The following is a 22825-nucleotide window of genomic DNA, read 5'->3' as shown; positions in this document are numbered from 1 at the left end:
TTGCACTTGCTGATGTGCAGGGTGACATTGATTTCAATGGGCTAGCAAGTCTAGTAAAGTCTAGTAAATAAAGGCAAATACAGGTCTCTTTTTTGGAGCCAAAGATGGTGAGGCATGCAGTTTGGAATGACAAACTACCTTCAGACTGCTGAAAAATCTTCCTCATCATGATTGTCTAGAGGCCAGGATGTTTTATTTAACTTCAACTGGCAGTTAGATGAGTGCATTCTGAGATGAGAAACCAATCATAGAATACATAATATATCTCTCACAGAACTTGTCTAGAGGAGCTCCTCAGACATATATATTAAGTGACCCATACAGGAAAATCTGTGCTTCAATTTTTCTGAATGTATCAATTAATTAAATTAAACTTCCTTGGTTTGTCTTTAAAAGCAAATATGGAAATATGATATCATGTAAGTGAATCTCATGGCTGGACAAGTTGTAAACTTTGACTCAACAAGATGTAAACAGCCACTGTTGTTTGTGCTATTTATGGAGATAAATGAGTGCCTGGAACTTAGTGAAGGGATCTGATACACAGAACTCATACTTCTCTGAGTAGAAGTATGGCTTAGCCATTAGGTGTACTAATAATAAGCACCACTTAAAAGATTTCTGGAAGGTTTTTCCAATTACTTTGGTGAGCAATAGGTCTTGCCTGTATGGGATTATTCACTCAAGAAGATTTAGAAAGGAGGTTTGCTGACATTATTCCAATTACTGACTGAACAACTGAGGAGTAACTTTGAGGTTGCACAACTGAATGGCAGCTTAGTTTCATAACAAGCAGTGAGGTACAATAGCTTTTCCCTCACTTTGTAATGTGAAAATTACAATAGCACTTTCCTCACTTTCCTGGAATTTGGCTTCCTGTACAACCTCAATGAAACCTTATTCTGACTGGTTCTGAAAGATGCTGAAGGGATTGCATATGCTCATCCTCACAAATCACATGAGCAGACCAAGGCCTTTGTAAACATTTCTGCGACACATTGTACATGAACCAAGGACACAGCAGATGAGGAAATTGTCTGTTTTGTTGTACCATCTGCTGATTTAGGAAGCCATGAAGATGACAAACAGCCAGAATCTGTTCTCTTTTTACTCATCTGCTGAATGGTGCTCTGTTAGCATTGCATTAGCTGGAGAGTGGAAATGTTAAAAGACTCAGGCATTGTTTTAAAGTAGAAGAAAGATATATTGCAGTGCTGTGGTCAGACATGCATGAGAAAGTACCTGATTTTTACCACCTTCATGTCTGATTTTAGCCAAACTGCAATAACTCAGAAAAACAGATTGAACATTAATGACATTAACATCTTTAGTTTAATCTCACAGTTTCTATTGCTAGACTGGCAGAAAGTCTGAAAAATATAATTTTCCTGACTTTTAGCTAGAAGAAATGAAGAGTGTGTATGATCCTATCCATAGATTTTCCAAGTAATACCAGAGAAAATGAAGAACATACATCATGTATTCAATAGAAATAATAGTGTAACCAGTTGTAATGAAACCTTGTTTTCATTGTCATGAACATTTTCTGCTTTGCTTAAGTCAGGTGAATGATGTACCCATGATGTAGGAATCTGCTGCACTAAGATCACATAACGTTTTTACTCTCAGCTTCTATTTCATGAGGTTTTTAATATGTGTAAAGAATGATGTCGGTGCAGGTTGTTATCCAGTGTTTATCAGGTTTTGATGCTCCCATGATGCCTTTTCATCCAAAGATGTATCCACATATGAAAACTGAATTTCTGTTAATCTTCTTTAAGGTGTATACATTTAGTGTCTTTTGAAGGAATTAAATGCACAGTAAATATCTGCCTCTGGTTATCTGTGTATTCTCTACTATTGCACCTGTACCTTATTTTTCCTTTCTGGCATGTAGTGGTATTAATGTAAAAAGATGATTTGCCTTACAGTTTTGCAGAATTTTCCTTGAACCGAGAATTTTCTCTTCTTTTTTGAAGATTTTCTTTTTGTTTTGAAGGTTATGCTGCTTATATTATAATTCTGGATATATAAGATCTGTATTCTTTAGTCTGGTTGCCCTTCTTAAGCAATTTTGGATGAACCTGGGTATTTATTCTTTACTAATGGGTGTCATTCTTTTACTTCTTCCTCTGGATACATCCTATTTACCTGCTCTTTCTGTTTGTGAGAGTTTTTCAGGGCTTAAGTTTTCTTCTGTTCCATACCCAACACAGTCTTTAAGTAAGTCTTTAAGTAGGGAGTATTAATATCTTGAAAACTATTTGTGCCTTTAGCTGTCTAATGTTAATGTCTACCCTCACTTCTACAGTGAGCTGTAGTAGTCCCAAACATCACACCATTCACTGAAGAAGCACAATTACAATAAAAGCCCAGCTTGTCTGTACAGTTTTAGTTTGTCGTGAGCCACTCTGACCATCTGTCTTCCCAACGTTATTTCTGTCAGTGCTGACTCACCCTTTCCTCATATTTTTTCCTTCAAAAAGCCCATATTAAAAAACCCCTCTCATTTTCTTTTCATTTTGATGGTGAGCTCTAACCACATGTTTAGTCACTGTATTAGTGTAAACTCTCCCATTTGCTGAGAACTCAGGTTTTGTGGTGCTCAGATACTCTCTTACTGGTGTTTGTTTGGGTCTGTCTGCTAGTGATTCAAACTTTGATTAGCTAGACTGTTGCTACCTTGTTTCATATAGTACCTTTTGGCCATGATAGTAGGCAGAAAGTGTTTTCTAAAGCTGAATTTTGAGAAGATTTTGCATAAGTGTTGCAGATTCACTTGACATCCAAGTAATGTACAAAAAGATTGGCTTCCTCTTCCAAACATTCTGCTCCTTCAGCCCTTGTCCTTCACCATCTTCACAGCTTGCCATAGCTGGATGTCTTTAGTAAAGAATGTTTTGCACTCAACTTTCAGATGCTTCATTGCAGAGAAATGCAGTTGGTAGAGTCATCGATCCTCGGTTTTTCACAGTGTACATGTAGTATGCCTATAAGTACTTTCAGGATTAGGTTCAAGCCTTATGAAGAGCACTGAAAGAGCCAGAGACATGGCATAAAGTGGAAATGCTTCTGGGAGTTAGATCTGAGAAGAAGATGGGAAGCAGCATATTGTAGCAAGGAGATTTTATGCTTTGTCTTCTGAATTTGCTTACGGTGAAGCCTTGTTATCCAGTCTGTAGGTGCCTGATACATTGACCATACCAGGCAGATTCTCATATGGGGAGGAATGACAAGATAGAGGAAAAATAATGCAATTTTTGAACCACGTGCTTCCAAAAGCATATGCATTCACATTCTCTGAGGAATCAGAAGACCTAGAATTTCCATCCAATTGTGGAAAGAATGGCTGTTTCCCATCATGAAAAGGTGGAGGTCTTCAATGTGTTTCCCTTTGCAAAGAAGCACCACTTTGGTCTTTTCTGGATTCAGTTTGACCCATCTGTTCTTCATTTAAGAGCTAATTTCCTGGAGTTATTCTGATGTTTTATAGTGATGATAGTTGCATCAGAAAATGAGATAAATAGTAGATTGTCAGCAACATACTGTTAGCAATTGAACACATGCCATATCACTCTCTCTCTCTCAGCAGTCTCATGTAGATAGATGTAGACTGTATGGATCCCTGTGGGATCCTGAAGGTGAGGACCTTGGAGGGAGAGGCTCGTATCCATCACCTTTTATTTAATTATACATAGAACACAAGATGCTGTACTGGTGTTTGTGTACTGACGCTGTGACTGAATAGAGGGCTCTGAGAATAGGAATGTGGAAATTATAGTTCCATGTTGATGAAAGTTTTTAAAATTCCTCTAGTTGTCAGAATTTCTATCTGTAGTCTGCATATCACTAGGAGTTCTGCTTTCTCTAGTCTTTCGTCTCACAGTGCATACGGATATACTCAAAAATGTTTTCATTTCTTAAAGGAACATCTTTTGCATCTGATATTGAGGCCACTGGACCTTCCTCCATGTTTTCTTTCCTTGTTATTTTATAACTTCTGATATTTATCTTGAGCAGTTGACAATGGTGTTCTGGTATCTCTCTTGTTTGTTCTGAAGGGTAGCTCTTCTAGGAAAGGGTTGAGATGGTATTGTATCATGACTCAGTGATGAAACAATACAGTATTTCACCTGCAAAGAGAGCACAGGAATCTTCTTTTTCTAAGGGAAAACATTTCATCTGGCAGCAAGAACTTCAGGTAGCCTCTTTATTCTCATTTTTTTAATGAAGTTACTTTCTAAGCAACTGGCTGCAAATACAGGCTTGTCTTTTTTATTCTAAGGTGTAGTGTTCTGTGAGGGTGAGCCCTCACCATAACAATGCCAAGGATGTAGAAAAGTAACGCAGAATGGCATGCAAGGTTTTGGTAAGTCTGGTTTGACTGTTTTGTTGGGGTTTTTTTCTGGTTCCCATGACCTAGAAACATTGCAGAGAGTAGTCTCTATATTCTTGAATGCTTGACCCTTATATATATAGTAGCAGCAGACAAGCAGTGTTGAAATGAGAGTGTGGTCTGAATACCAGGGTGGTATTTCTCCCAGTGTTTTAAAACTTTTTCACTGACACTAGAAAGCAGCAGATGTTTACAGGGTGGCAAAAAACAGAGATGGGAAGTTGATGGCAGGAGAACAGATGTATGGGTTCTCCAGCAAAACCAGAGGTAAAAGGATTGGTAGGCTTAAAGCTAAAATGCAACCTCCTCATACCCCTCATACCCTCTCTGAAAACATACCTACTTAGTTTTGATTAATTTTAGTTTCTGGTGTTAATATTTTCAGCCCCTGACTGAGAACACAGGACCCTTCCTCTTCTCATAACAAATAGTTAGGGTGAGTGTGTATATCAGGATGAGACTAATAGTATTTTCAGGGCTATCTCATGCATTGTAGCAGTTAAACATGAAGACTGTTTGACATCTTCTGTGTTTCATATAACATGGAGATAATTTCATAGGAATCAATTATGGAGACAGATGCTTTGCATATCAAGTCAAGGTGTCTGGATGAAAATTTTGAGGGTAACCACGGGAAAGATTAATGCTTTCAAAATATGTGGACAAGCTGTACCTGTCAAAGAGGACAAAGCAAATCCCCATACTCAGACGATTTCACTGCCGACAGGACATTTGAAAAGCAGATATTCTAGCAGAGACCTGTCTCTATCAAAGCTAAAATTTGAAGAAATTACCTCATTAAGAAATAATTCTGCATTACAAAGCACTATTTATACTTGACAAATCCCTGTCTCCTATGGACTAGAAACAGCATAGTAAGTGCAGTTCTAATGTCAGGGATTTACTTCCATGTGTTCTATATACATAGACGCATATACATTGTCTGCATTGCCAAAAAACTCAAGCCTCTTCAACCAATAAGCTTGCTTTTCATCAGACACACAAAAAAAATTATCATAGAACTGTGATGAATTAATCTGTTTGTTATGCAGGTTTATCAGTGACTACTCAAAGACTCATCCTATCTCACTTTTCTCGGTGACTTATCAAGTTTATTCTTCTAACCCTGACTTTTATCTGAAAACATTTCAGTATACTAAGCTGTAATATGCTTAGGTTGTGATGCAGTTTCTTTCTAAAAAAGTTAGACTCTTATGGCTTATACATCAATATTTGTGTGATTATAGACCAAGACATTGCTGCTAAAGTTAGGTAAAAAATTAATTATAAATTTAATTCTTTAAGTGTTATTCTTTAGGTTTAGATGGGGCATAGGATAATGTGTGAATGAATATGTTGCCTCACTGACTGCTTAAGAGAAGCATTATTCTTCCCTTATCCCTTACTTCTCTACTGATAACACAAAGGAAAAAAAAAAAAAGAATCCTTCCTCTTTTCATCCAGGTAGGTAGGTCAGGAAGAAGCTCTTGCTTTTCTCTCTTTTAATAAATCATTGTCAGAATAGGTTCCGTATGACTACATGAAAGCCGGAGAGCTCATTTGTTACTCCCCCGGGTATCAGCAGACATGCAGATGTGTGCAGAGGAGTGCAGTCCAATGCATGTGCCCTCGTTATGCTTAGTTAGACATTGTGAACAATGCCAGTTTTCCTTACTTTTATGTATTCATTAGTTTGAAGAAACTAATGCCAAACTTCAAAAACTGACATTATATATAGCTCCCCATAGAAAACCCCTATTATTTTCTGAGTGAGGGACAGGCTATTAAAATCACAAGATTTCTATTTATTTAGCTATTTTCTCTGACTGGTAAACTGGTATAAGAAACTAAAAATGGATGAACACTCATAAGACTTGTAGAATAAAGAAAAACAAACCAAACCAAAAAAACCCCAACAACTTATACAATTGCCTGAAACTTCTTAAACAATGAAAAATACGATCTTAGAGATTAAAAGTTTCCCATGAAAAATTTGTTTTGCTCAGTTTATTTAGTCATCTCTCTAAGCTCTTATGTGCACCCCACATACACACGTGTGAACACACACATATAATACACATATAGTAAGTTTGTAGTTGCGCAGTTAAAAGAGTTTTGAGGAAAATGTATCCTGTTTACTGCTTAGCTATGTGACCAATGTAGACCTGTAATACAAATCTCAGAAATATCCATCACATTGCTTTTTATTACTGAAGAAAGTAGATCAGGATGATAACAGCTGGATGCAAAAAGCAATCATATTTTCAGTGTAAAAATCGTGCTATTGCTTAGTAAGCTATACTCCATAAATGTATTAGGGGGATATACTGGCTTGCCCTGGGTGGTTTTATTCTTTTTCCTTAAAAATATCTTTTGTTTCCACCCCCCACTAAGAAGAAAGGAATGTTTCCCATTAAAACATGAAGTGAGTTTGTTTTTCCCTTTTGCCTTTCATATAGGGATACTGAATATAAAGGACTACAGCTCTCCCTGGATCAGGTCACTGCTACCAAGCCGGCATTCTCTTACGCAAATTCAACTCCGACCATAACGGATAATAGAAAGGGAAGCAAATCTCGCCTCTCAAGCACAAAGTCAAAATCAAGGACATCACCGTACCCACAGGTAGCTGTCTTTGAAAAACTAAACTAAATATTTTTGAATATCTTGATTTTGACTGCTACTTCACCCAAGTAACTAGAGTGGGCCAAAGAACAGAATAAAGGATGGCAGGTTATACGAGCTTGAGACAGGGATATGTTTCTTTAAACTGCTTCTAAAAAGCTGGAAACATTTATGTTTCAGCATGCATAATAAATCATTATCAATAACAATAGTAGCACAGGGCTCAGAGTTAATGAGAAGTGGACAGAAGGACAAGTGAAAATGTTTGGTTTGAAATACTTGTTTTGAGAAGACTGTGAGTTTTGCCATTTAAGAAACCTTGCTCTTTTTTTACTTGGTCTTTACTAATTCAAACAAATCTAGAATGCTGCCTGATATTTCATAGCAGTTAATAATGAAGTTGTAGTCAAGAGGAGTGAGTTTTGATGAGGGAAAGCAGTCAGCCAACTTGGTGAATTGGAACAAGAAAATCTGTACTTTTTTGAGTGTAAAGCTTTGAAAGGAGGAAAACAGTAGGAGATGGTCATTGACATCAGTAGACTTTAATTTCCCAGATTTCATTTTCAAGCCTAACATGTAAGGAACATGTCCCAACTTGGAGAATGGACCAGACTCAATTGGGTCTGTGAAGTGAAACTTACACAATACCTTTATGCAACTGATTTCTGCAGGCAATGTCACAGCACTTGTATCCTTACACAATCAAACTTTCAGCTCAAAAAACATGTTTACTAAAATAACCACAATGTTTACTACTGATACAAGTGCTACTGCTCTTATACCTCTACATGAAAGGATATAAATGAATATATAAAAAAAATGGATATAAATGTATGCATTCGCAATGTAACATTGAAGTGGTATGTATATTTAGAGTCCAATATTTAGTACAATATTTAAAGAGCCTCAGTATTTAACTGATAATGACCTTAATAGTTACAGTTTCTCTGCAGGCACAATGTTTTCTAAATGGACCTCTGAGAGTGTGCAATATGGTCCCAAATGTCTGCATCACTTCCTTGCTTTCTTTTTCCTCTCAAAATTACCAAGGATAAGAATTTAAGTTAAAGGACATCTGCTTTTGGCACAGGAAATATTTAACCGAGCACCTAGATATGAATTCCTAATTTTAAGAATCTAACTTTTGTCAGATAATTCTAGCTCACTTGTTCATACATGTTTCTGTGGGTTGTAAAAAAAGCCTTTTTCTTGATTGCCCTACATCAAACTGTTGTAATCAAACTGCTTAAAAGAACTGGGGAAGATACATACAAATAATTCTAAATTAATTTTTTTATTACTATCTTTGATGTATTGTAATTAAATTTCATCTTGCCTTTTACAGTCCTTTCCAAAGTATTCATTTGCTAGCAGGACAATCCCATCTGAAGAGCTGTTATCCTTCCACATCTATCTGACTTCTGAAAGTATGACCTCCTTATTCTATCTGTCATCAGAAAAGCATACTGAATGAGCAGTGCAGCATTGTGACTTTTGGTTTATCAGGAATTGTAGTCTGAAAGCCCAGAGCACTTAATCTCCACTTTCATTTTGCATCCTCATTACCAGCTGCCTGATATTAAAGTCACATATTTCATCATTCAAAAACAAGCAGCCATGTTAGTTGCCAATATCTTGAAAAATGGTCATACCATTCATTGCAGCCCATCACCACAAGTAATGCTGGCAGCTTGGCTTTGCCTCCCTCTCATCCTTCTCCACCACTGAATAAACTGTTGAAAGACTAAGAGAAGCTGTTGTGAAGAACATGCAGCAGGTGGTACGGCCTGTGTCCCTCAGTCTCCTGCCCATGTAATTTGCCAGTCAGGAAAGGAAAATTAGAGTGTGACTTAAAAGTCACAGCTGAAGAGCGAGGTCACGGGTTTTGGCTTACACAGGAGCCTGAGCCGTGGTGAGGAAAGGAAGCAGGAAGTTTATTAGTAAAATAATGGCAGTGGGCAAAGTACTTCTTAAAGTCAAGGGTACCTATGATATTTTAAATGTACATAATTTCGTTCCCAATTTTTTTCGTTTCTTTTTATCTTTTCCCCTTACCATTTAATTTGCTTCTCTCTTGAAAAGAAAAAGAGGTCATATGCTTTATTGTGTGCTGACTGAGAATCCTTCACCTTTGCCAGCTGTGTGTTCCTAAGATAGGTATGTGAGATGTGAACAGTATGAAAATTATACTAATCCATTTCAGCTGAATTTTTACTGCTAGGGCAAAAAGTGGATGTTCTGGTCATCTAAGACCAAAGTGTTGAAGTTTTTTTCCCCAAGTCTTATGCAAAATCAAACATAATGTGGGACTTGCAGACTTTAGTAAAACTGAGTTCATTAAACTGGAGGCATTGGTCAGCATCTGATCAACACTGTGTGTTGTTAGTACAGTGGGCTAGTGGGCTCTGTGAAACTAGCCTCAGGCAGGGGAAAGGCAAGCAGAGAGGAGAGCAACCCAAAATTTGTGGCCCAGCTGCAGAATTTGCTCAGAGGTTGAAGAATCCTCTCCCACCAGGGAGGTACAGAGCTGAAAGAGATGGTGGGAAAAAACCCCAAATAGGCAGATGAAGGTTTGATGGATATTTGCAGAAAAAGGAAATCATGAGTTGGTGAAAAGATGCCTGTAGTCTACCCCCACAATATAATCATCATCATGATCACTGTGAGGGCCTCCCAAAATCTAGCCCTGCACCTCTGTGCTCCCAAGAATTAGCCCAGGACCTCATTTGTTCCATACACAGGCAATAACAACAAGACTGGAAAAACATTTTAATTATCATCATCTGGTCTGCTTTGGAGTTTAATGTCCCATTATTGATGATTGTATTAAAAAATATTTAAATTGCCTGTTGTTTGCCCGCAGTGGAAATGTTTCATGGTGAGATCTGGTTAAATGTTTATTGCTTCATATCTCATCTTAGTTCTTGGATAAAGATTTTATATATATACATATATAGATATTTATATGTATCTCATGAAAGTACACATGCAAGTAAGGATGTACCTAAGAGCTGTTGGATGGAGGCTTTGATGTGTATTACAGAATACATAAATTTTTGGAAATCGGTGTATATTATAGGTATAGGTATGTAAGGTATATAAGTAGGTATATAGGTATATATTAATACATCAGAGTTCAGAGATATATTGGTTTTATATCTCCTTTAGATGGCTATTTTGGATTAATTCTGCAATCCATCTCTATCTGGGCATATCACCCAATGAGGTAAAGATAACAGAGTCAGGCTGAATTCTAGCTAGCCTGGGTTTTGTTTTGTTTTAATTTCTTCCTGTAGCCTAAAGCTTTGGCAACTTCTAGTGTGTTCAAAAGCAAAGCACACTCCACTCCTCTTTTTATAGTAAACATAACTCCTGGTCTGGTGAAGAGTCACCAGCAGTGGGGGTTATTTTAATGGACATGCTGTATTACTTTAATCTAAGCCTTTCACCATCTGTTGTGCCTATAATAGTGAATGAGAAAAGAGCATATTTTACATTTCAGGATTACATTAGTAAAATGTAAGATAAAAGTGATTTAAAAGTGTGCATATGTTCTTAGTACAATGCAGCCTGCCTTTGTGATGTTTTTTTCCTCGTGGCTCAGACACAAATCAAGAGAAAAGCTGCTAATGCTGATGTAGTGAAAGTTTTTCATGGAAAAGAGGACTCTGGGAGGATAAAAGCCTGAGTAGGCCGCCTAAAAATTGTACATCTATAATATCTGTTAGAACATCTGGGGTGGCATGTGGATGATGTTGCTGTGTATGACAGAACAAGTCCTCAGGCCAGTGAGACACCTGTAGGAATGGAAGATCAGGTAAAAGACAATCACACGAGAAATATTAAGTTGTCTACTGGCCCAATACATTTCCATGGACTCTCGCAAAGTAAGATTCCTTAGACATAGAATTTATATCTTCCTATTTCCTTGTCTCTTCACCCCCCCCCCAATGTTTTTCTTCAAATGAAAATTTATTATTGATGGCCCACAGACCCCTTCTTTGTCAGTACTAATCCTGCTGGTCTGCTCTCACTGTGATTGTACACTGGATTACCAACCTGGATGATAGTTCTAATTTTCAGAGGCGACAATTCAGTTTCCAGGGACCAAAACAGTTTATGTTTTGTTGTTCTTTATACCCGATGACAATTCAGAAATCACCTTGAAGGGATTTTGGATGTTTCCAGTTTGAAGTTCTTTATCACTATCTGCTGAATAAATTTTGTCAAAAACTATAATGTAATAAATTTAGAAATCAGAGAGCAGATATTAGCAGAAAATAGAATGTTTCTGCTGGGACATGACTGGGATTGAAAAAAACCAAGCTGATTTTAGTTTGCCATAATTTTCATTAAATCTGATTCAATTTTTTATGGTCTTTCATCACTTGACATATGGGAGCCTAATTCTGACTTGAGAGATAGTGTTTCTACTCCCATTTCAGTAAAGCAATATCTTTGATCACCCTTTCATTTCTCCCCCCATCAACATGTCACACATGCCCGTATTTGAAATCTCCACCTGTCAACATCAGATTCCCAGAAGAGGCAGTGGTTGGACCGCAGCAGTGGAGGCAGCCTGACGATGCCAAATAGAGATGTGGCTGGCTTTAAAGGGAATTAGACATACTTTTGCCGTGTGTCTGCTTATGTCATACCTTAGGAGTAAGTAGTCATATCAAACCTTAGCAGAAAATGTGGGTCACAAACAATTGACTGCGTTAATTTAATTCTGTCCATGGCCTAGCAGCTGTCGCAGGTCAGATCTCAAATAATCTTCATTTACATCAAGTACAAAGAAGATGAGTCAAGTATTGTTGGTCTTGATACATGGTTATATGACATCACGCAGTGCATTTCTGATATACTAAACATAAGCCCTTTGAGATAATTTCCCTTTCTTTAATAAAAGTGCACAAAGGCCTTTTGTAATTAGGTTCAAGATAAAAGCAGAAATTGTACAATTTTTCAGTTAAATGAAGATATTCCCTTCAATAGAAGCTATGTTGGACGCTGAAGTGTCCTTAGGAAAAGAGAACTAATAGAAGAATATCTAGGAGAGCTAAAGAAAACTAAGAGTTTTCAGTTTGAAAGATTCTCTGGAATTTATTAGCATAATAAATAGTCCAAAAAAGAAATTTCATTATTATATTATTGGAAATTAATTTTCCTTGTCCTCCTCATAAAAGAAATACATACTAGGAGTTTTATTTTTAATAAGGAAATAAATGAACTCTTGACTTTTCTATATTTGCATTTAGGCTTATACTATGTAGTATTTCTGTTGAACTTTTAAAATTAAAAAAATCTGGTTTATACAAATCAACTCCAAAAAGAGCATCAAAAATAATTCTAAAATTAAAACCAGATTAAAATGTAGTTTTCTCTTTTTTTTGATTTTTCATTCTAGATAAATTTTAGTAACTGTTAATGTTGTTAATAATTTCTATTTTTTTTTATTGGGAACTCAATTTTATCTATGCATTTTAGCAAAAAAGCTTACAATAATTCAGCTGTTATTTATGAATGTGTCTTTGTGATTAAACAGTTTGTAGATGTTAGATCTGAAAGGATAATAGAGGGGACAGATGCTCCAGTTGATGACATAACACTGTGGTGACTAAATAAAGTTCCTAGTTAGTGTATGTTGAATTACTGGCGTTTAAAAGAACCCTTTTGTGGCTCTGTAACTATCTAACCTTCATGAAAATTCATGTTTGTCCTTTCATCTCTAAACCTTTGTGATGAGTATGGTGGTACTAACTTTCTGACCTCCTCCATGTCTGCTGGTAGGCGTGTTGCCTATGGGCATTCTTCTGACAACTAATAACAAAATATAATTGACTTCCTCAAAGCCATGACCCTTCCTTTGTTTCCTTTAAATAACCTATCATGTTCACAACCTAAATGGTATTCACAAATATAAACGGGAATACTGAAGAAATGCCCAATTAAATGCCAAAAACTCTACTGATGTTGCACAGATGGTTTAAGTTTCTGTAAGCCAAACATCTGGTCAGTACTTTCGATTGGTAAGTGCATAAAACCTTGATCCTGGCTGATAATGAGGAGTTTCATAGCAACTTAATCTAATGAAAAGGAAGGTAACCTTATGTTAGGCCTATTAAAAGAAAAGGCAGAGTGGGCATATGGAAGGTGAGTGATGGAATGGGAGAATTCCAAGGTTTCATGTTGTAATAGATTGATTTGTGACATGAGTGTGCAGTGCTGAAGAGGTGAGCATGTACAGCTTTGGTCTCATCCCAGTCCATAATCATGGGTGAAATTGATTTAAAAATGTTCCGTGAAGTTTGACAGTTCCAATAAATAAAAAGATTTAAAAATGAGATAGCTAAATCCTAGGAGGTTTAATAAACATTCTTTTCCTTTCCCAAAAGATATCTAAAAGTTTGAAGCATTCATCATGAATATCGAGAAATCTGTGACATTTAACTTAACCCTTACTTCTCTCTAAACAAATGCTCATGTTCCTATCCTGTCTAATTTTCCAGCTACCTACTAGTTGTTTTTGTGTGTTGGGAGGGCCCTGCTTTAGTGAGGGTGAAAAATGCTCACTCTGCCTGCTTTGGTTAGCAGCTACCTTTACTGGCAACTAGTTTCTGGATTTTTCCTGTTCCCATATTGCAATAGAGATGGGATTTTTAGCTTCCTACCTATCTGCCATTGCTTTAGAGCTTTACCTTACAGAAATGCCGGTAGTGCAGAATTTACAAGAAACTTTCTTTTCCCTACTAATAAGAGGAAAGAAGTTCAAAGATCCAAGTAAGTACTTACTCCAAGTAAGGGGAAAAAAATATCAACAAAAAAGATACGAGGGAAAGAGAGCGAACCCTTAGGAAATAAACCTTCAAAGACATTAGGTTTCAATTTGATGTGTGAGAATGCTCCAGGAGCAGTGTTATTTCAGTCCCTTTTGGAAGTGTTTTGCTGAAGTGCATTGGAGCACCTAGGCTGAGCATAAGCACAGCTTTCAAAGCAACAAGGAAAACCTGGACATACTAAAAATATATTGAATCGCAACATCGATGTTGCTGAGCCTAATATTACACATCATAAAGGAGATGGCTGTTAAGGGCCGACACGGGATGTTTTAGATTTTCATGAGGTCTGTCCTGTCATCTGTGAGCTCATTACAGAGTGTTGTACAGGAAAGGACCAGGAGCCCAATCAGAAGGTGCAGACATGTGGGCACGCTCACAAAAAACACACTATCGCATACATACATACCCTGCCGTCCCAGTGCAGTTACTTGCAGATTTCACCCAGGTGTGGTAATTTCCATGCTGCCTCTCCTGTTTTGCAGTATTCTGGATTTCACACTGAGAGGTCCGAGTCTGACCATGAGAGCCAGTGGGGTGGGAGCCCACTGACCGACACGGCTTCTCCCCAGCTCCTGGAGCCTGCGGACAGACCGAGCTCCCAGCACCACGACGTCTCCTGTGCCTACAGACAGTACTCAGACCGCAGCGCGCTCTGCTATGGTTTTGCACTCGACCACTCCAGGCTGACGGATGACACACATTTCCACACTCAGGCCTGTGAAGGAGGCAGATGCGAAGCAGGCCGGTATTTCCTTGGCACGCCGCAGCCGGGAAGGGAGAGCTGGTGGGGCTCTCGTTCAGCATTGCCTCTGACTAAGTCCTCCCCTGAGAGCAGAGAAGCGTATGAGAACAGTATGCCCCACATAACGTCAGTGCACAGGATTCATGGTAAGACATAACAAGGATTTGCAGAAGCGACACCATCTCAGCCAAAGCAATGTGACAGAAACGTACAGCTGTTTATGTGAAAGATGGAAAGTGAGGTGCTATTGATGTATGTTCTTGTCTCAGAGATCACATCTGTGGAGATGAGGAATACTTAAGGTTCAAGTTGAGTTGACTTTTACAGTCTGGCTTATATGCAGCAAAATATAATTTTGCTGTATCTTCATCAGTCTGTGAAATTAAGGTGGAAACATGTGACTGGGGAGATTTTGAGCATGATCTTAAAAATATAAACAAAATAATCCACTTGATAGAAAAGTGGTTTATATTTGACTTAAGATCAAGACACTTCAGATGGAATATATTTAGCAAGAAATTAGAGCTAAATGCAAGCTAGACAGCAAAAAAAATCTTGAAAGCCAATGGAGAAATTTTTCTCCAAATGACTTTTTCCCTACTGGCTATTACTAGATTCTGTATGATTTGGTGTTTATTTAAAGTTGGCTATTGAAATTAACAGTTGTTTTTGGTTTCAGATACTTATCCTCAGCTATAATTTTTAGCCAATTTGAATGTCTCTATTCTTTCAGCACCAAGCCTGAAATTTTGTTTACTTCCTGACAGGTTGCAAACTCAGTGCATTAGCACATTTTCAGGGGCTGAAAGTAACAAAAGAACCACAGAGAAAGCCTGAATACTGAGTTTGGAAAAGTCCAAAAGTAATTGGTTTTAAAATTATAGGCTGAATCTTGGATGACAGTAACTGGCCCTAAAGTCAGAATTCAGGTTTTAAGAATGGTTGTAACATATAAAAAAGAAAAAAGCTTTTCTACAAAATAATCTGTCAAAACAAATGCTGCCTCAAAAGAACTCACCAAAGCAGATTACATTAGCACTATTCCATTGACCTGCAGAACAAGGCTTTGTAAACAAAAAAGAACTGTTTTGCTCCAACCTGAGGAAAATTATGTTGAGGTTAGAAAAAAATTACTAAATAACAAGTACTAAGAAATGCAATCAGAGAAAAAACAGGAAAGGAAAGGAGCTGAAAATTTTGCTGATGAGCACTGTTCTCCACTTTTCCTGTGACATCAAGCTGCTTTCCTTGTCTTTTCCGTCCTTCTGCCCAATTGTGGTTTTGTAGCTTTTTCTTCTCAAGAAGAAGAAGACAATCTAGAAAAGTATGATAATTTGCTGGCAAATTTTATGCCTGATAATTCTTGCTGAGCATAGAAATATCATACTAAGGTACAAATGGAAAAGGGTTAGATATTAATTTCATACCTCTATCAAGAATAATTATCACAAATGGCTAATATAATTTGGTTTCAGTCTGTTGTTTGGCTTTGCTGTAATTTCAGGTGCTGCAGGTTTGTTTTTCTTTCTTATCAAGTGTGACATTTTTCAGTAGGTCTTCAGTCTGCATGTAGTTTTGGGTAAAAATCCTGACTAGCCCTGGCATTTTGGGTTCAGGTCTTAAGAGGATGTTAAGGATAAGTTTATGCCCATGATACTCCCAGTGCAGTACTTCCCCAGCAGTGGTAGGATATTCTTATTGTAAAAGCCCATCACCGATTTTTGTAATGAACTCTGCAATGCAGTGGTCTGCAATCCAAACACATCTGTATGTCCTGACCCAACACATAACAAGTGAAACTCCATGTGCTAGTGTGAAAATGGGCTTCCTTTGAGGAGTACTGTCAGCCAACTCAATGTGCTTCATCCCCAAAGAAGACTGTGCATGTGCCAAGACAGAGGCACTGATAAGTAACCTGTGCAAGTCCCACACATGTCTTCCTGCAGGAATGTATCTCAGCAAATCATGCCCTTTATCATTATGTTGACCATTTAGGTTTTGGGGCCACTTACTTTCTTCCTGGCAAGGACTGACAGGTATGATTCTGTCCTTTCAGCTACTTGCAAGCTGAACACCTTCTCTGATATGTATATGGGCCTTATTTTTTAAAGAGAGGTAAGAATGTCATAATATTTTCCCATTTCAAAAGCAAATATTTATGCATGGGGATATGACATCACATTTTTACAGTGTCCCCCCGTCTAAAAGCTGTGGGTTCTTGAGTTTTGAAGAAGAGTTCTGTCATTATTGGTGGTTATTTATTGTTGTGTAACCTGCATAAAGTCTCTACATAACCACAAGCTGTTAATGCTCTCAATGCTGTTTCTGTTTTAGCTCCTGGAAAGGCTGGAATGTTCTACATTTGTAATTCTCTGAGATTTTTAGTTTTACCATGGCCTAAATTCACTCAGACCTTGTTGATACAAAGAGTAGTAAGGGGCCAGGAACCTGAACACTGGCATTGAGGGAACTTTGACATGCCCTAGGATATCCTGCCTGACCTCTAGCTGCTCCAAAAGACAGAGTTGCTTTAGAGCTGGTGCCATCCCTGCTAGCCTTATGCAGGTGCTTGGCTATCCAAGAGTATATCAGGTGGCACCAGACAACTGTGCTGAGGTGCTTATATCTCTTTATATATTTTCAACTGTGTTACTCTTTTCAAGTGGAGACACTGGAAACTAGCTTGTCACTGAAAAACAGGGGGTCTTTTTTGGTGACTGCTGCAACTCACCTCTGACTTGATTCTCTGTGTGTGAACTAAGGTTCAGATTACATGCTCTTCAAGACCACTTGCCTCCTTAAACCTCAGTGCTTGTCTCATTTCTCTCTTTCCTAGGAAGAGGACACTGGGATGAGGACAGTGTTGTTAGCTCACCTGATCCTGGCTCTGCCAGCGAGTCGGGTGACCGATACCGTACTGAGCAGTACCAGAACAGTCCACATGAGCCCAGCAAAATTGAAACTTTAATAAGAGCCACCCAGCAAATGATTAAAGAAGAAGAAAACAGGCTACAGCTGCGGAAAAACACTCCTGACCCACTGGTCTCCATTAATGGCACGGGGAAGAAGCATGCTATCTGTTTTGCAAACTACCCTCAGCAGCAGTTGGCAGTGGACGTCTGCCGTGTCCCAACAGTTGCCAACACTCCTCCTTGTGAACACCTCCAGCAGCGAGATGGAAAGATTATGAGCCCACATGAAAATGACTATGACAACAGCCCCACAACACTGTCCAGGATAAGTAGCCCCAGCTCTGATCGAATATCAAAATCTAGTTTGGTGCTTGCTAAAGACTACTTGCATTCAGATATGTCCCCTCATCAAACTCAAGGAGACCACCCAGCAGCCTCTCCAAATTATTACAGCTCCCATAGGCAGTACTTTGATAAGCACGCTTACACACTAACTGGATATGCCCTAGAGCATCTATATGACACTGAAACAATTAGAAACTATTCCCTAGGCTGTAATGGGTCCCACTTTGATGTGACTTCTCACTTAAGGATGCAGCAAGATCCAGCACAAGGACACAAGGGAACATCTGTTATAATAACCAATGGAAGCTGACACTTTCTTTTCTAAAAATTTTGTGCTTTAAAAAATAACCTTTGAGATCTAATTGGAAGATATTATATGTTTTCATGCCCTTGTCCTTACCAGCATTTCCCATACCACAGTGCACTAGAAAGAAGAACCTAAAGTTTGGGGGGATAAGTTAGTTAAAACATATTATTTTAAAAAAAAACAAAATGCACTGGCATGCAGGGTTAGAGTAAATGGAGCTAAACCCAAAGCTGGTGTCATGCATGCTGAGAAGGATGGAAGAGGTCCAGGCAGGGAGTGCTTGTGGCAGGCTAACAGAGCAGTTTACCCACATTGTGTAAGAGGTGTTGTTTGGAAATCCTGCCAAGGGCAGATCTTCTGAACTGCATAGGTACCAGGCAACAGAACTGCTATGCACTCTTTTAACACAGGAAGTTGGGATGTTTTCCTTCAAAATACACAGCCAAATGTGTACTTCTGGTGATTTGTTTACTCCCCAAAGGCCAAGCATGTTATGCTGCTGTGTGGTATAAAGCATCCACGGCTGACCTATATAAAATCAAAAGAGGGAGAAAGAAGAGAGAACTCCTTGAATTGTTATGTCCTTGTGTACTCACAAACACAGCTATTTACATTTGCTTGATTTGAAAAGAATCCTTATGGTTAGTATGGTCAAATATTTACTTCTACTGTATTAAAAAGAGGGGGGGCGTTCTCACTGTAGTTTTGAGAAACGTAAAGGGCTTGCTTGTCTTACTGTAGAGATGGGAGATGGTTCTCCTGTTTTTGAAAGGTTACCCATGCTGGGTAGTGGAGTGAAATGGAGGAAAATTGCCTGGAGAAACAGGGAGAATAGACTGGAATTAGGAGTGGTCCAAGATAAACAGTTAACCCTGTAGCTATGTATGCCATTTAGTAATACTTATAAAATAAGGAAAAGCAGCTGAATAATTAAAAATTAATTTAAAACACAGAAGGAACTCAATATTGCTGTAAAATACAAATGCAGTTGCATAAATATAAAAATTCGTGAGACAAGAACAGGTAAAAACTGTTTGGCAGTTTGTCTAACTTTGATAAAGTTTTGGAGTAAATTAAGAGAGCATAAAGTATCATAACTACTCTGTCTGAAACACAGTGAAGTAATAGGCATAACCTTGAGAAAGAAATATGAATTCTCATCTTGATTTCAGCAGATAATTTAATGAATATCATAAAATATTATGGATATCAAAATCAGCCATATGTACATAAAAAAGTAGCGGGAAATCAGTGTTCCAAGGAATTAAATTGTATTAAGAATGCTGGTATTATCTGGGCCTGTCCTAGAGTTACACAAGACATCAAAAGAGGCCGAGGAATTTTTTTTAATTTTTAATAACCTCGTGAACAAAGACATTGATTGGAAAAGAATAAATGCAAACATATGTTAAAAATGTAAAATAAGGCATTTGTAGTCACAGTTGCTAGATCTGTCCTTTTTTTGTATGGCATTTATATGGTCCCAAAGTTGACTGTAACAGAAAGGAGCACTACTCCCTCTTATGCCAGTGTTGAGGAAAGGGGACCTGAGGTGGTTACTAAAACGAGATTAGCTCTAAGACTAGCTTAATTTGTAACATTCAGAAGCTCAACATATGGGACTGAGTCATCAATGGGACTAAATATAAACCAGCATGCTATGGGTGGGTTAAAAATACTGTTTCCAAATAAAACTAATCAGAAGCAAAAGCTAAATAGTAACATTATAAACCACGTAAGTAGAGATGCACTTGAAAGCAGAGGAAATTACCTCTCTGAACTTGGAATATTGTGTATAGTCCTGGTCACTCCAAAGCAGATTGTGAATCTTGAATTGAGTAGTACCTTACTCCATGAGCAACCTTTGTTGACTGCAGTGTGATCGCTCCTGGTGAAATGCACGTTGAACACAAGGGAGAACAACACAGTCTGGTCTTTATTATCTAAACCTCATAACAGAAAAGGTGGAGCAGAGCTCAGCAAAAGATAAAGAGACTGAAAGATCTAATAAAAGCTTTAAATAAACTGGGTCTGTCATCTTTGTAAAGGAAAAGAGTAAGGGGTAATGTCACTGATGTGCACCAAACTCTGCACAGAGGAGAGATAAATAATGGTCTAAAACTATTTGAACTAGAGGCAGAAATGAGAGACAGGGCATTGAATGATAGCCAAGGCAAAATGAGAACAAAATGATTTGGCAATAAGTTTATTTGACTCATTGCCAAACGGATAATGAAGGTCATGAAGAGAAGCAGATTGGGGGTTTTTTTGTTTATTTGTTTTAAGATAAAAAGGCAAATATCAAGGGGAAGAAAAACATTGACAACCGTTAACTCAGAGGAGGAAATGGACCAAAATGGACTTCTTTCAGCCCAACAATTGTATATATTCCTAAAGCATAGGAATAAGAAAGTATTTTTATAAATTTAGTTCTGGATACATATTTATTTCTCTTGTTCCTATGAATAATATGAATAAACTTGTACTTGGAGTCTCATTTTACAGTATTAAAATACAATTTGCAAAGCGAATTAGAATAGAGGTACATGGTATCATATTATCCCTACAAGTACATATAAAACCATGCCTAAGTGTCAATATTATTTTGTATTACAAAAGAGTTTCTTAAACTGTTTGAATGAATGGGGTTTTCTCAGCACTCAAGTTTCTTGGGATCATGAAGCACTCTTGCTATCAAGCTTTTGGTTAGAAGGCAACAGAATTCTGCAGGCCAGCTGCAGTTCCCTGTCTGTGGTCTAAAGGCCACAACTAGTCAGGAAGCCACACTTTGGGGACTGTTGCATTTGCATTCTGATGAGCACCTTTGAAAAACAGAAAGACCAACAGGCACAGCATATGATGCTACATGACTACACCTAGGGAAAAAAAGCCAGTGTGCTATGCAATAAAAATCTCCCATCCTTACTTATAGTGGTCCCAAAAACTGTAGTTATTTATCCTATTTTCAATAGTCCTAGTCCACTACAATGCAAAAAATGCACTGTAATGAATGGAATAAATCAGTAGAGATGTCTCTACATGCAGTCGTGCTACAAGCAAAGCCTGATGCCCTCTCTCCTCATGGGATTCCAGCAACTGGCACTCCTTAGCACTTCAATACAGTATGCTGGAGATGAATGTCTTTTGTCAGCTTGTTTGCTATCCTGCTTCTTTAGATAGCCAGGAATTTCTTCTTAATTGACAGAAAGCATTGAGTATTGCAAACATAGACTTTGCATGCTACATGCTACATGAAAGCAAGTCTGCAATCTTAATTATAGCATATAATATCACTGCAGCTCATATTACATGTGCTTTTCAGTATGGTATAAAGCTTATTTTTTCCATTACATATTTATGTAATTCAAATTTGCATTTAGTATCCTTCAAGGATATATTTATTTTATTTTTTTTTTTACGTTTCTCCCTTTTTCAAATCAGATGGGAAGAAATATCTTGCAAAATTGAAAAAGGCAAGGCATTTGAACCAAGTAAGTTTCAAATGTATCACATTAGCTAAACGTTATCATTTTAAATGGGGTATGTATGTTGTGTTTTGGAACAGAAACAAAATAAATTGCTGTATTGCATCATTTCTCTAACATAATACTGGTTTGCTATTGACACTAAATGAATATTTTACAACTACTGCAAATAGAGTGACCACAGCTGTATCAAATAATTTCTTATTGATATCAGTGGATGGTGCATTATGGGTTTTGTGCATTACAATCTTAGTATAACTCTTTTGTTTAAAGAAATAATAAAACCCCTCTAGTCTTTATATAAAATCACACCCCATGGGCATAGAGTTTGTGATTTTGGACAAATTTGCAAAGCAAGTCTTAGATTAAAGGAAGAACCTTACACAGCAATTTGTTCCATTTATTCAAATGGGAGCATTTTTGGAGTAATGTACTTCTTAACATGTGCAAGGGAAGGAAAATTGACTTCTGATAATAGGTTAGAGGGTTGTTTTGTAATTCTTTTTCCTTAAATCTCAATGTGAGTATGGAACTATGGAAGATAATAACTCTAATGGCTGTTTCTATACAAGAGATTATTTGTGTTCTGAAAAAATGAATGCATCTCTCCCAGCTGAAGAGCTCCAAAAGTATTTCTTTAGCTTTAAAAATGGCTTTTGTTGATCTGTCTGTAATACTGCCGTGGGTTACACCATGAAATTCTGCTCTTTTAAACTCTTTTAATGTATGTTATCTGAATTTCATTTTTTTATCTCTACACATGCAGCATTTACTCATTAATATTCTTAATTATGTTAACCACTGATATGTTCACTTATGTGAGCATGCTGAGTGAGTTGTTAAAAATAAAAGGTCTCATAGTATTTCTGGAAAAGGCACAGCCACCTCAGAAAATCAGCCTGGCTGTTCCAAAGGTCAGGTAACCTTTCAGTCATGGAACAAAACTGTGGCACATGCATTGGTTTCAGACCTTCTGCATACAAACCTATATGTAACAGGGATTACAGCACACAGTTCCAGGATTAGACCTAGCTATGTCTATTTTAAGGTGGGTACAGTTAATGTCTGGCAGCAAATGGATTCAGGCCCTGCTCCTTCCTTGTGTTGCAAGTTTACTTGAAGCACCTAAGAGTCTAAAGGCAATACAGGCTTTGTTTTTAGGAGCAATGGT

The 22825-nt window shown here is 37.6% G+C and overlaps 1 protein-coding gene across 3 annotated transcripts in view; it reads left to right on the top strand.

Moving 5' to 3' along the window:
* Positions 1-20700, top strand: part of SIM1 (SIM bHLH transcription factor 1) — a 49250-nt gene extending 28550 nt beyond the window's left edge. For all 3 annotated transcript variants that reach the window (XM_086876629.1, XM_023922192.2, XM_086876630.1), the window contains 3 exons: positions 6856-7021; positions 14346-14751; positions 17442-20700. In XM_086876629.1, coding sequence (XP_086732755.1) covers positions 6856-7021; positions 14346-14751; positions 17442-18172 — 1303 coding nt within the window. In that variant the 3' untranslated portion in view covers positions 18173-20700. The remainder of the gene's footprint in view (positions 1-6855; positions 7022-14345; positions 14752-17441) is intronic.
* The last annotated feature ends 2125 nt before the right edge of the window (positions 20701-22825 follow it).

This window comes from Cyanistes caeruleus, chromosome 2, assembly GCF_971803275.1.
Source record: "Cyanistes caeruleus chromosome 2, bCyaCae1.hap1.1, whole genome shotgun sequence".
In the NCBI taxonomy this organism is placed as follows: domain Eukaryota; kingdom Metazoa; phylum Chordata; class Aves; order Passeriformes; family Paridae; genus Cyanistes; species Cyanistes caeruleus.
The sequence above is the reverse complement of the archived record's forward strand: the minus strand, read 5'-3'. Positions and strand labels throughout refer to the sequence as shown.